Genomic DNA, 15072 nt, shown 5'->3' with positions numbered 1-15072 from the left:
ATCGAATTACTTACAATTAAAACTTGAAACTTACATTTAAATGAACTAGCTCTCAAACTTCTCTTTTGTAGGTGCTTAGTTAGTTTGTTACTTTAGGAACTTGCACAAAAATGGTATCTGCCCATGGGATGTGGATCAGACTAGCTACTTAAAGCAGTCAATGTCATGCATTATTGCTCTGTGTGTTTTATAATAGAACCTTAGAAATGTTTTCCTAAAAATACGTACTCTTTAGTGTGGTGGTTATAGCAAAACTGAATTTTGAGAAAACCCGAGTCCAGGTCCTACCTGAACATGTATTTTTACATGTCTGTAAGCATATTATTTGACCCCTTATAGCTTGATCACTCTACTTGGGAAAACAGGTCTATATAGAACTAAGGCATTTTGGCTGAAAATTCATAAGTTATTTCAGTATTTTAGTTGGTTTAGAATTTAGGTATTGTAATAATCTAACAGAGACGATTGATATATTGAGCTGGGCAGCAATTGAACACCTGCGTTACACCAAAGATTACCAAAAATGAACTGAAGCTTTGCCATTGTTCTTGGAATCTCTGCAATAATTGTACTCATCTTGTTGTAGATTATATGCTTTGTGTTATGATGTCTTAACAACTTCATTGCTTCAGTAATTTGACAATGAAATAAGAAAAAAACTGGAGTTGCAAAAGGTGTTCCATTATTGAAAGGGTTTTTGGAGGCTCACTGTAGTCAGATTGGATTTGCTGTGTTTGCCAGAAGTGGTGCTCACAACTTAATCAAGATGATAATATTCCTTGAGCCTCTCTAAAATGTTACCAACTGTTTTAAAGTTGATAGTGTGTACTACTGAAAAATTGACATATATATACATCTGTTTAGGGAAGGAAGATTATAACTTGCCTTTGTTTCCAGAAGATTAACTAAAAATGAAGCTTACAAAGTCTCCCATCTTAAACTTTTCAGATAGCCGTGGCACAGAAACTCTTAATCTGTGGACTATCCTTACTCTTCCACATGACTATTACAAAAACTTTGCCTGTGGAATACAACATTGATGATAACTTCAGAGCTACAGCATCATGGCCTGTAAGGTTTTTCTACCTATATGTGTCTCTTATGGCTGCCAGACCCAAGTATTATTTTGCATGGACATTAGGTAAGTGTATATATCAAAAAAATAAAAGAAAGTGTATACATTCAGTTTCATTTGAGATGCTGCACACTAAGCATGTATTAAAAAGTGACAGTGCCCTCTTGAGGCCTTAGGAAAACATTATTACATTTAAGTATTACGAGGTATTGTCAAAGTATATTGGATGGTGTCTCTCTTCTTGAGAAACAAAACTTACCATAAATCTAAGCACAGTGTTGTGACAGTGTTGCAAAGTAGATCATGGTCTCCTGAACAAATCTGAGTGAAACATAAGGTTTTTTGGAGATTGATAGTGTTTTAATGAGCAATGACTTTTTTGTTTTTTAAACATAGTAAATCTAGTCTGATGTACAATCCCTGAGGTTTTTTTTTTTTTTTTTGATACCTTGGTTTTGGCATATCTGAAAAGTCATTCTAAGGCTCTTTCTGTAGTTAGTTATCAGTAATTTGCTTGATGTTATTCATGAAGGAAAAATGAATATATTGAAATTCACATATGTCGTAGTGTTGTTAATAGATGGCATTCGCAGTAGTATTTTCAGAATTTGATAGGTGTCACTTCAGTTTTAGTCTTTGTTTACTAAAAGTTCTAATGACCGACGGGATAACACCCATAGTCACTGATTTAAGACACTGAATAGGTGATGGAGTTTAAAGAACATTTTGCTTTTCACTTCAAGTTATTTGGAAAAAACAACACATACAACAGCAAAATGCTGTATTTATGTAAGCTGACATCTTGGAAGTGGCTCACAAAACAGATTTCATCAGCTTCCTCCTCCTCTCCAGTTTTACATATTTGTTTCGTAATTCTTTTGAGAGAGAATCTGTGGGAAACAATGCAATAAAGAAAGCTTTAGTGTAGCAGAGCAGCATGACTCATTTACAGCTGCTGGTTTCATTCCTGGTCAATGAATGAAGTGCTTTCAGCTTGTCTGGATATAGTAATTCTGGGGCTTGTTGTGGAATGGAATAATTTTGAATATTGTGCTCTTATGCACCAGTGTCATCGCCTGTAAAGAGTAGGAGTCATCTGAAAAATGAATAACCTTCGTTGTTTTTTTTCCCTGTAACACTTCAGATGGATTTCTCCTTATGCACTTGCTAGCAGTGTAGACCTAGCATTCCTTTGCTAAAATACTGAAGAAAATAAACTATATCAACTCTGTACTTTTAGTTTGCTAAATAGCTTTTTTTACCTTCTTCCTTCCACTTTACCTCATCTAAACTTCTAATGGTATGAGCAGAATGTGAGGGGGCCTTAACAGTTTTACTGGACATTATGCTTTTGAGTTGTACGTTGCTATTTTTTGCATTTAAGAAAAAAAAATCTGTTAACAAAATGAATTACTTAAAATGAATGCTTACTAAAATGCTAGTCGATAAAATGAGTACTTACTCTAGCTGTAGTCTTTGTACTCTGGCTAGCAAGAGATTATGGAGAGTTCATGTCTTCAGCTGTTTCTAATTGAGCATAAAATCATTGTCTAATGTTTGAAGTCCACATCAGTGATATCAGATGTATAGCAGTAAATTTTGTTGCTTTCAAAGATGTTTCTAAAATTGTTTTTTATGAGGAAATAAAAATATTATAAATTACTCTATATTAAATCAAGTGTCACAAAGCCCTCTTCCAGACTGGTAGCTAACTGGAGAAACTGAACTTCAGGAAAGGAACTGTTTGAGTGTTTGAGTCAATTGTTTCTTTTACTTTCCAAGTACACTGGATTAATACCTTGAAAAAGTTGTTGAGAAGAAAGGAAAATGCAAAAGATATGAATTTCTTTTACATGTCACCATTGTATAAAATAAACTCTTTTTAATATGGTAATACAAACTGAGCAATTTCTCTTGCCTTGCTAGTTGTAATTTAAAAGGTGACAATCTAATTACAGTGCTTTAGATGAATTCTGAGCTAACAGAGAGGGCTGATGCCCTGTAACTAGAGGACTAGATCTGTATTGCTTCTGCGGAGCCTTTTGCCTACCTCGCTTCCAATTCCTCAGGGCTCCTCTGGACTGGGAGAGGAGCTGGCATTCTTCTCCCCATGGTCACTTATTTATCTGCGTAAGTGGAGATGTGGTTGGGTTCATGCCTCGTGGATGTGTCCCCATGTTTGGGTGCATGCAACCAAGCACCTGGCTCAACAGAGGCAATATTTGGAAAAAAAAATCATTTCCTTGTACGTGGCAGTCCTAATTTGAGAAGTACAGCTGAGGAAATTTTAGTGTCTGAGCTAACAAAGCTGAGGCAAAGGTGATGACTGAGAGTGACAGACGGTATTCAGACTGAGATCCTTTGTATTTTCCTACATAGTCCAGATGATGGTAGCAGCTTTTTCTCCTAGGGAAAAATGTTGTTTGCTTTGAACTATTTGACCTTTGACATGCACTGTAAACACTTCGCATTCAAAAGTGTTGTTAACAGCAGCCTTGTGCCATTAGTGGAAGTCCGACAAACTCTGCATCGCTTAGTAAATTACTGTTTTCTTCTGTTAGGTTTGCACTGCTACGTGTGCGGTGCTGTGAATGTGCACCTACTTGAAGTGAATCGTGCAATTTTATCTTTATGCTTTAAACATCACTGTTGCTGCATAATGAAGACCAAAGACGTGCATCTGAATGTTGAGCTACTATCTCAAATCATTACAACCAGCCACTGTTTCGTAGTCTTGATGCACCTCATTGGCTTTGTTTTTCTGTCAAATTGCTCAAGCAAGTCTAAGTAGTGATATGAGAGAGAGGGGTTATCTGTACTGTGCAGTAGATAGTGCTACCTTTCATTCTTTTGCTTTTGTATAAGTTTTGAATTGAAAGCCGGGGTGTTGCTTGGATTATTCTCTGTTTGTTCAAGTGTCTAATACAGTGATCCTCAGTATTTTAAAAAAAAAAAAGGTAGCCTTTAAAATGTGATAAATATTTTGAACAAACTACGTGTGCGATGCACAATTTGTAATACAGTCAGTTTATAATTAATTTGTTTCTTTTTGTTTCATTGCAGCAGATGCAATTAATAATGCAGCAGGGTTTGGTTTTAGAGGCTATGATAAAAATGGAGTTACACGTTGGGATCTAATATCAAATCTGAGAATCCAGCAAATAGAGGTTTGTTTCTGGCTCTTTCAAATAAAATACGTGCCTGTGTAGATAGTTGCTTGTAATTTCAGTAACTTCTCCTACGCATTTTGTTCCCCAAGGTAGTGAATATGTTCTAAGTCAGAAATGATGTGTTCACACCCTTAGGAAAGGATGGAAAATAGACTCTGTTTTGAATATATTCTACTTGTCAGTTGACTTCCAAAATATTTTGTGGTTATAAGTAGTGGAGTAAATACCTTATTCAACTCATCACAAATTCGGGGTTTTTTTTAATAATTTATATGTCAGAATTTTGAAATATTTTGCAACACTTTACAATAATGGAAATAATTAGTTTGTTTTTACTTTACAGTTTTCCACAAGTTTCAAGATGTTTCTTGATAACTGGAATATCCAAACAGCTCTTTGGCTTAAAAGGTATTTATTTCTTAAAGGAAAGCTTTTCTCCACTGAAGTTCCTTAAATAAATATTTCTTTGAAGATAATTTAACATTTAAAGCTAAACCCCACGAAACATCAGTTGTTTAGCAACCGCACGGGACATTCTTCTTGTAATACTTGAATTAAAGCCTCTGAATTTAGGACTTTTCTCTTAGTGTAAACTATCAGGTTATGATAGAAACTGTTTTTCTTCACTGGTCATAGGGAACCTAAAACTATTAATTTGTGGAGGCGTCTCTCTTCTTTTCTCTCTTAGCATTCAAAGCAGTGCATGTTGCTGAGAGCACCAGGCAAAATGTACATCTTAGCCTGTGGAAGCTCTGCATTATTTTTAGCCACACAGTGATACAGGAACTTCCATACATTCTGTGAAAGAACTTTATGCACTCCTTCCATAATGAGGGCATGGCAAATATCTAACCCTACAATGTGCTATCAACAGAAATTGCAAATTAATATCCCTCAGATGCACTTTTTTCCTTGTCTGGGAAACAGGTATAGTGCCCAGTGAACTACATCATTCTGCTTTTACTACTTTTTTGTGGTAACTAGAAAGTGAAAACTGTTCTTGAGTAGTGCACGGGTGTTGTTTCTCTTCTCCCAGTCTCTCTTTAGTTGATCTTTTATCAATAGGTGCAAGTTTAACTGAGACCCCTACCTTGGGATCAGAGGACTTCATCTCTTATTCTAGGATGGCTGGCAACAGGATATTTCTTCCATCAAATTTCTTTATAGTGTATTCTCTTTCTTCCGTAATTTCTTCCCTAAATATTTTTCTGACCCAATTGAAAACAGAAATTGAATTTTATGTGATTATTCTAGTTGGCTCAATAGGCAATAGAATCTATTGCTAGGACAGTCAGCAAGGAAGAATTGCATGCTTGTAGGTATTGAAATGTATCATTTAATAAAGCAAATAAGCTATTTGCTTAATTATTTAATAATCTCTTATTAGAGAACAGAAGTTTATCAGTATTAAAACTTACTAGGAAAAGGTTATGTTTCAACAAACTTTCAAATCTCCTAAATGGAATGATTCTAAACGAAAATTCCTTTTAGTGGAGAAGAGTAACATTTCTGTTAAGAATTGGGGGAGGGGGGGGAAGTAAATCAATTGCTCAGGGTGACATTAAAAGAAGATGTGAAGAAAAATTAAAGCATCTCCTTTAATAAATATTTTTGAGAACAATTGTAGAAGAATCTTTGAGGATAGTCTAAATCCATATTGATTCTGCCACAGTGAAAAGGAGAAGGGTGGATGTTTTCTTAAAGTTTTGTTGCAAGTAAAAGATTGTTTTAATGATTATATATGAGGACCATAAATAGTGGTACAGAATATATATTATATTACCAACCATTTGGTTAGTTGCAATGCTACAGCAGTTTGAATAGAGGACAAGCTCATGTATTACTTTAAGCATCCACTTTTAATACCTCACTTGTTTACCATTTATAGAAGTACCTAAAATCTTAGCCATTTATCTCACATGAAATACCAGACATCAGCATTTATTCTGTACTTTTCTGATACTCTGTAAAGAGAAACTGAACCATCAGAATTACAGGACTTAAACCCTGGTTGTGTGTAAAAACAAAGTCCTTGTAAAAACACAGTTAACGGATCTACAGATCATAAAGAAGTTTAATAAACATTCAGTGTAGATCACAAAATACAGCAGTTCAAAGGTGGTATTGTTACAAACATGCAAGTTAAAGCAGATATTTACATAGTAGCATATATCAACAATATATACATCATAATAATGTTTCCTGACTGGGGAAGCTGTTATGTTCCCCCTCAGCCTGTTCATGCTTTTTTCCAAAGAAAACATCTAATTCCATTTGTCTTTGGTCATGTTTGCAAAACCTCTGTGGTTCTTATTGCTCTCTTCTGGCATCTTTCCAAACTTTGTGTCATCTTACAGTGGATGTAGTACTTCTGCTAAGACCTCCAAGGTCTTTCCCTGGCTTGTTACGGGCAGAGTTGAATGATTTGAGTGGATTAATTACCTTTATTTTCTTTAGATAACACTCTTTCTAATACATCACAATATTACATCTGTCTCTTCTGCAGCAGCAATCTACTGTTGATTCACGCTCAGCTGACACTCAGTGTTTCATACTGTTGATTCATATTCATACTCAGCTACACTTTTTCATTAACGTTACAGGAATGGGTACTGTTTTGTTTCTTCCACTTTTCTTATTCGATGTTCTATACTTTGAACTTCATCTTGTTGATTTCAGAACATCATTCAAGCCTGTCAAGATCATTTTGGATCCTAGTGCTCTGCCTGCTAAGAGAACAATGCCAATCTCATCCACCCCACCTCCCGCCCCAAAAAAGGAAGGAAAGACAAGGTGGAAAAATATACTTCTCGGTCTACCACCCGAGCTAGTAATGAAAGTATAGAACCAGACCAAAGGCAGTACCTTGCTGAACAGTTGATGTGTCTTCCCACTTCTAGAGCAAATTATGGATAAGATAACCTGAACCACCCGTATTTGAATAAATTTTCTCAGCCTGTTATGATGACCATATTTCCTTGGTTTGCTTTTAGGAATGTCAAGTGAAGCATTTCAACACAATTTATTATTGACAAATCCATGGAGGAGTTTACACTTACTATTTATTCTTTGAAATTGAAGCCTAATGATTTTTTTCTACTGTATATCTTATCTGACTTGCATTGATATAGCTGAAATTTGGTTAGTTAATTTAGTTAGTTTTGTTACCTCCTGAATGCTTTGCAGGGGAAAATTTCCTTAAAGGAGTTTAAACCAAATAAAGATTGAAGCTATTTATTAATGAGATATAATTAACCACCAGACAGTGAAATATACATTCAGAATTAATATCAGTACTAGAACAGATAACATTTTATACGTGTTTAGTGTTCTGGTTTAATAAACATTTCTAAACACGCTTCTGTAACTAATCCCAGGGAGTTTAAAAAGCACACATGTATGCACACAGTTATATGCAAACTGTGCCTCCACTCCCAAGGTCATGTGGGATACAAAAACACACCTCCTTCTGGCAGCGTGGGCCCCCTGCTCGTATGCGCTGCCTGTGGGAGATGTGGGTGCTCCAGCTCTATGTGAACCCGCTCATTCACATGCCGATTAGAAAAGCATGCCATGAGTTCACGTGCATGCAGCTGACAGGGATGAGATATTGCTCCCTGCACTGACAGTGCCCTAGCTGGATGCAGGCTACTCAGTGTCTACCAGGGAGGATGCTCTGTCTTGGCCGAGACAGAGGTCATGGTGCTGGTGGGGCGACTTCTGGCAGTGTCAGACCAGGTTTTGATGACTAGTATTTTGCTCCAAGATGTCTCCCTGACTTGTTACAAATTTTCCTAATGTTTTTGTACTTTCTAGGCTGACAGATTCTTTGTCTCAAAAGTCTCTTTGAAATTCCCTGGTTACTGTTTAGTCTGGCCAATGTTGCTTTCCTCTTTAAGGTGGTCTGTTTTGGGCAAATGTCCTCAGATAGTTTTGTGTGTTACACATGCATGCACCTGCACCCTACTTAGCCCCATGTTCTCATCTTAATGGCCATTGTTAGTGAAGCCCTTTGGCAAGGGGAGGGCGTTGTGCTGGTACCCCGCACTGAAGACCTCCTAAGATAAAACTTACCACATCTATTTGACTGGAATAAACTAAATTAGCAAAATATACTTTTGATCTTTCCCTATTCAGATCCTGTCTTTTTACCTTCTGCTCTTTAACACTGACTGTATCATTTGGTCTCGGCAATCTTTTGTATATATGGAAGTTGTAGTAAAGTAGTTACATTAGTAGTGAATATTTTGGCCCTCTGTATCATTAGCTTGTCGTCTTCTTTGAATAATAGATGTGCATTCTCTTCTCTTTCTCTGTTACTTGCTACGTGTTTGTAAAACGTTTTTACATATTGGTGTCTATGGACTTTTTTAGTTAAAACTCACTTTTGTATGTTAGCCTTAGATTTGTGTTCATGCATGCTTGTGCTGTTTATTTTTGCTTCGTGTTAGTGTGTATCTGTTTCCATATTTCCTATTGCTTTTTGGTTTTCAGATCATTAAAGACATTAAAGAACTCTTGATGAAGCCATATCAGGACCTTACCATGTTTCCTATCATTCTTCCACATCATGATGGTTTGTCATTGTGTCATTTAATGTTGTCTTCTAGAAATTACCTTTCTTGGATTCTTTTTTCCCTTCTTCCTTTTAGAATTCCTTACTGTAGGACCTTGCCTAATAATTCAGAGTCTCTATTTTTAAAATAGCAGAGTTCAGCATTCTCCTTACTTGATATTCTCACATCCCTGGAGTCATTAATTATAGTTTCATCATCATGCTCACCTAATTGCCCTACACAGACACATTTTCAACTGTAGTCTCTCTTACTCAAAATTGAAGGTAGTTGTTACTTTTCCCCTTCTCCTATAAACTGCTTTCATTTTACGAAAAATACATATCTGACTCATCGCAAGAGTTTGCAGGGTGGTTTGTGCCTTCCACTGTAGCTTTTCAAACACATTCTTGGATGGCTCAAGATCCCTTATTAACACCAACACCTGTCTTTGGCTGCTTATGTATCACTTCATTATAAATAAGTACCACATGTGATGGCACTGAGCATTGGTTAGCACTGAGGGGTTAAATCGGGAGCTGTGAATAGCTTTCAGTATTTTCTGTAAGTCATAATATAGTGGCAACATTATTAAATAATAGTGAACTGCAATTGCATTGCAAATGATGTGTTGGAGATGAAACTGCTAAAAGTATAAATGTATAAATGATAACTGGGAAGATTGTTGGTGATTTGTCTCATGTTACTTATCTTGAATTGTCTTTGACTTGCTAGAGTGTGCTATGAGCGAGCCACCTTCAGCCCAACGATCCAAACCTTCATCCTTTCTGCCATCTGGCATGGGGTTTACCCAGGATATTATTTGACATTTTTAACAGGAGTACTAATGACACTAGCAGCACGAGCTGTAAGTACCAACCAAGTATCTTCTTGAATAATAATAAGTTCTGTAAAAGAAAATTCATCATGTTCTGTAGTCCAAAGATGCGCTTTACAGTTGATACACAGTCTGTCTGATAGTGGTGTTTCCTTTTTTAGTTACGAGAGCAGTGGGAATGATTAATTAGAAGCAGGGGTTGATCGGTGGAAACAAGCAAGACTGTACACAGCCTATAACATCTTTGTAGCACATCTTTTGTGGAAGCTTTTCCTCTGAATTAACTGATCGTGTGTTACTATGCCATGCTGAACAGGATGATGTTATCTAAGATCATTTTGAAAAAACTTTCTGATGATGAAAAAATCACTGATGATAAGTAGCTTAAAATTTGGGGGTCAATGCTACATATTTAGAGTCCCCCCCTCCCTAATTTCTGTCCAGTACTATTGTAAAGATGGTAACTAAAGAATGCTCCCCCTCAACCAGCAGATAAAAATCTCTAGTGCAGTTACTATTCAAAATTGGCCAGCCAGCAGTGCAGTCACATTAACAAGCTTTTTGCAGCTGCTATTCAGAACCATACGGAACCAGCAAATCTGCCGCCAAATGTCTCACAATTCTGCTTGAGAAAGCTGCATAAGAACAGAGGCAGGTTTATCAGTTACTCAGTGGGAAAGTGGAACAAACAAATTAAATGTCAGCTCAGAGCAGCATAACAGACCACTCTTCTGTTGAAAGAACCAGGAGAATGAGAAATGAAGCAGACTGCTCTTTGTTGCTGTGATAGCTAGGGGAAGGTGGTACTTCAGATTTAGATTGTTACTAACAGTAGTAAAACAGATGCTCCTCCTCTTTCTTCACAAAGATGTAGGTATAGCCCTTGTTTGACAAAATTGACTCCTTTCTTTACAATAGGTATAGCTCCCTCCTCCTTTCCAGACTCTATCACAGTGAACTTTTGACATTTATCAGCCAGGGAGTGGTGCAAAAGCCAAGGTTCAGGGACAGTTCACAGGTAAAAGTTGTTGTGTTCTCCGAGTAAGGTGTGTCCAGCAAATCAGAGTGCTCACTGCACTTCGTCCTGTAAGCTGCGTTTGTATTCACATTTCATATGTATCAATCAATAGGCTATTAAGTAAAAAAAATATTTTGAGTTTCTGTATTAAAAGGTACTTAATATTAACTGATAAGATATGTTAGAGGTACTTTAGCATGTTTATTATTTAACTCTGTTAGCCTTTAACTGCAAAGTTTGGCAGCTCTGATCCACACTTTCTTCTGCCATGCCTAAGCATGTATTCAACTCGTTTTACCCCCTTTAATCATTACACATTTCATAATCGGGTGTTTACTAGGGGCAATTACAGATTTATCTTAAAAGTTGTCCTTCAAGTCCTAAAATACCAGATTTCTCTATAAAATTCTGTGAAAGTTCATCCAAGTTTTACAGAACTCAGGAACAAGTCATTGCACGTGACCGTAGGAGAAAACTGGGGGGAGATGGCAGGATGAAGGGTATGTGGCTAGTACTTGTTTTACTTAGCTTAACTAAACAAAGGCTGAGTGGGAATGCGGTATCTACAGGGGAATTTGGGTAAGAAGGACAAGAAGGGTAAAAAGGGTTTTTAATGTAAAGAATGAAACCAGCAGGAGCTAGCCTTGGCTATGTTCTTTAGAACCAGGAGTTCTAAAGAAACTGAAGGTTGAAGAAGCTAAACTGTGTGCTTTGGTGTGCAGCTTTTCAGAGAGGACTACCTCAGTGCAGATGACTGGAAGGTGGCAACTGTGATACCAAGCTACAAAAAGGCTGAATTGAGCCCATCTTGGCTTGTCAGCAAATAAGAGTATGAGCAAGGATGACAGTTCAGTCAAAGGAAGGAGGGGCAAAGATCTGCTGGTGTCTTTTTAATTATAGACTTAAATAAAACTGAACCCAAACCTGTGTGGGTTTTGGATTCTTTTAAATACCTTTGGTATTGCATTGTTTGAACAGAATTTTACAAACAAAAGAAGACTGAGCATAGAAAATTGAGTAATTTTATAATAGTCCCACTTGATATTAGTTGTTATTAAGACTCCTGAAATATGTCATTAGAACTGATATTTTGTATATTCTGATTTATACCCTACTTGTCCTAAAATATATCTCATTAGCAAGTATATGAAAATGGCTTAGCATATAGAATCTTTCAACAGAAGCATTGTGGCTTTCATTTACTCCAACACTCTCTATTTACAGAATGGCTTGATAGAATAGAATGTCTGTCTCATTCAGACAAGTAGTCCTAAGTTGCATTGGATTTAGAGGGGGATTAATTTTCTTAAATTCTGCTTAAATTCTTAAATACTTAAATTCCTGTGCTGGATGAAGCGCACTGTCCTACAAGACAGGGAATTTGAACTGACTCCTATTGAAGTTGATGGGCATTTTGAATGGTTCAAAGACACTTGACCAAACTGTAGCGTTTAAATTCATCCTATGAATTATGTGGAAGTGCAACAAACTCTGTACAGTAAGATAGCTCTCAGTTTATTCCTAAGCTAACTTTCTATTATCTGCTTTTTCAGATAAGAAACAATATCAGACACTATTTTGTTGAATCTCCTGCTGTTAAACTATGTTATGATATTATAACGTGGATGGCAACTCAAGTAGCAATAAGTTACACAGTCGTGCCATTTGTACTGCTCTCTGTAAAACCCTCTTTCACCTTTTACAGGTAAGCACATTCTACCTGTTTCCTTCTTCTTTGCTTTGACTTGCAATAGAAGTATGTTCTGTGGCATAAGATTTCTGGAGCTATTTTAGTGATAATTACAAGATTGATTTGTTAGCTGAGCAAACTGTATTTCTGTTCTAGTGCTCGAACATAGTTTGTGTTGTGTATGAGAAACTATAAAGTGCTCTCGTTTTTCCTGTCGTAATAGCCTTATTTTTCCTGTGCAGGGGAAAAAAGCCAACCAAAACCAGAGGGTACCTTTGAGATTACTGTAGGCACTTGAACTATTTTATAGCAAGACTAGATAATGACTTCCCAAAAGTAACTTGTGAAAAGTTGAAAGCAGACTTCTATTCACTTTACGTCTCTGGTACAGCACTAAGTACTGTGAGGGAAGACTTCATTTCTGATTTCCCCCTTATTACTTTTCTTAAAGGAAGTATTAATGTCTTGCTGTCTTATATGCAAAGTACCGTATGCAAGTAGGTTTTGACAGTTTATTCCTTAAGCATCCTGTAAGAGTGGTCAGAGTTTTATTGAATTATTATTTTTGTTTGTTTTTTAGCTCCTGCTATTTCTGTCTTCATATTGCCAGCATCCTGGTGTTGTTGGTATTTCCACTGAAAAGAACTCAAAAAGGAAGTAAAAAGCATGAAAGTGTCCAGCCCGTGTGGTCCAAAAAACTAGAAGAAGAAAATCTTTTGCAAAATAACAGTTATTCCACAACAAATAATAGTTTCAGTCAGAAACAAGAAATAACCTGCAGATATCAAGCATTAAAACAGTGATTGAGGAAATACTATGATGAATATATTTTGTATGTTTTCAGAAACCCATTTTTAGCACCTTTTAAAGGGGTTTGTATTTGTTTGCAAAGATGTTTAGTAAGAAAAGAATGCATTACTTAGGAAATCACATACAATAGCAAGACTGGAAACAAAACAAATTAACCCCTCCCATGCCATGTCCCTGTGGGTCACGCCTTATATGAAGATACTACCATTATTTCAATGGGCACTCAGGACTTGCAGCGTATGTCCATAGGGTCATATGTGTGCCCTTTGCTGAATGTACGTTGTGTATCCCAAGGCACTGATGGGGTGGAATAACATTGTGTCAATCTAGGATTAACAAATGGAAATTAATTTTTCCAAATGAATGACTTGCCTTAAACCCTCTATTTACTGAAATATTGTTTCTAAGTGGGTATTTTCAAATTTGATTTTATGTGGAAAGCATATTTCAAATATATAATACTATGTGCTATAAAGAAGATAAAAATAGGAAATGCAAAGTCATTAGAAGGCTTTTGAATCTTTAAAAGGGAATTGCAATAAGCATCTCAGTATTTGGAGGGTTTTCTTAAAGTATCTCAAACTATTACAGTACATTACAGAACTGTAAACATTACTGATGCCAAATTATAGTTAGGTTTCTTTGATAAAGAGTATCATTACACATAGCCCTTCTGAATGGATTAAAAAAAACCAAAACACCTGAAGGTTCACCTTTTCCAGGGCTTGATAGCTCTAATCTAGGTTTCTTTTACTTTGAAGTACCTAAAAACAATAAAACACTGCCAAGTGGGCTTTGCAGCTAGAGAAGGAAAGGCAGCCATAGGACACAGAAGACAACGTGCAAGCACCGGGATTTCAATGACAGTGCATTTGTACCCTTAAATACCAGAAATACTTGTTCTACAATAGAACTGTTTTACAAAAAATGATTTTTAATACTTAAAGCTGTTTTGAATTTTCAGGCATACAGTAGTTAGTTAATGATGCTTTCAGTATAAAATAGCAAAGTTACCCTGAGCTCTAGTGCATAGGTAGTCAAACATGAAACTACTATCACAACCAATTTCTGTATGCTTGATAATTGATGGCCCTTTATCCAAAGAAGTATATGAATTTGAGGAAAAGCTTCTTCTTTAAATTAGAATTTTAGATGCAAAGTTCACATCGTATTTGTGGGTAATATAATGAAAGAAAGAAATCCTTCACAATATCCGACTTACTGAATTATGGAAGTGTGTCAAGGGAATAATGCAGTGGTTATATCTATTCCAGACCATTTATTGTGATGATGGTCCCTGCTAGAGTACTACTGTTAAAGGGCTACATTTTAATTGCTTATATTCTGTATTTTCTTATATTTTTTTTAAGTAAACACAAACTGTTTATCCACGTGGGTTTTTTTAGCTTTAAAACTGACACAAAATACTACCGGAGAAAAATAATGCAGCTTGTTGATTAATAACCTACAAATGAATGAGAAAATTTTGTCATAATATTTTGAACTTTTCATCAAATACCTGGCACTAGTGGGGTGAATATTCTTAGTACCAGAAGTGCAATGATGGTCCTCAGCTTTGGGGATACTACCATGCAAAAATAGTCACAGTACTTCTGGCTTACTCTCTAAAGAACCACATCCTAAGTCAGGTCAGAGTTGTTTCCGTGCTGTGATAGTTCTGTGTCTGGCCTTTGGCTCCTTGCCTAAAACTCCAGGAGGGTAACATACCTTTTCCATATACGTAGGTTAGCACTAATTAACCTACACAAAATAGTGTAGGAACTAAATATGAAATGAGAGTGGATGAGTCTGTTTAGATGAGCAGGGATGTTCGTTGTTTCAGTGACAGCTGTATTATCTTTAAGATAAAATAATCTGACTTCTAAATCCTTACTTTGATTCCCCAAGTAGACCTCCC

At 36.3% G+C, this 15072-nt stretch overlaps 1 protein-coding gene across 1 annotated transcript in view; it reads left to right on the top strand.

Annotated features, from left to right (window-relative positions):
* Window positions 1–13868, top strand: part of MBOAT2 (membrane bound O-acyltransferase domain containing 2) — a 93900-nt gene extending 80032 nt beyond the window's left edge. The window contains exons 8-13 of the mRNA XM_050894044.1: window positions 949–1141; window positions 4139–4242; window positions 4589–4653; window positions 9534–9666; window positions 12208–12359; window positions 12925–13868. Of these exons, the coding sequence (XP_050750001.1) occupies window positions 949–1141; window positions 4139–4242; window positions 4589–4653; window positions 9534–9666; window positions 12208–12359; window positions 12925–13147 (870 nt within the window). The 3' untranslated portion in view covers window positions 13148–13868. The remainder of the gene's footprint in view (window positions 1–948; window positions 1142–4138; window positions 4243–4588; window positions 4654–9533; window positions 9667–12207; window positions 12360–12924) is intronic.
* The last annotated feature ends 1204 nt before the right edge of the window (window positions 13869–15072 follow it).

Source organism: Gymnogyps californianus, chromosome 3, assembly GCF_018139145.2.
Source record: "Gymnogyps californianus isolate 813 chromosome 3, ASM1813914v2, whole genome shotgun sequence".
NCBI classification, from domain to species: domain Eukaryota; kingdom Metazoa; phylum Chordata; class Aves; order Accipitriformes; family Cathartidae; genus Gymnogyps; species Gymnogyps californianus.
This window is presented reverse-complemented; position numbering and strand designations above follow the sequence as displayed.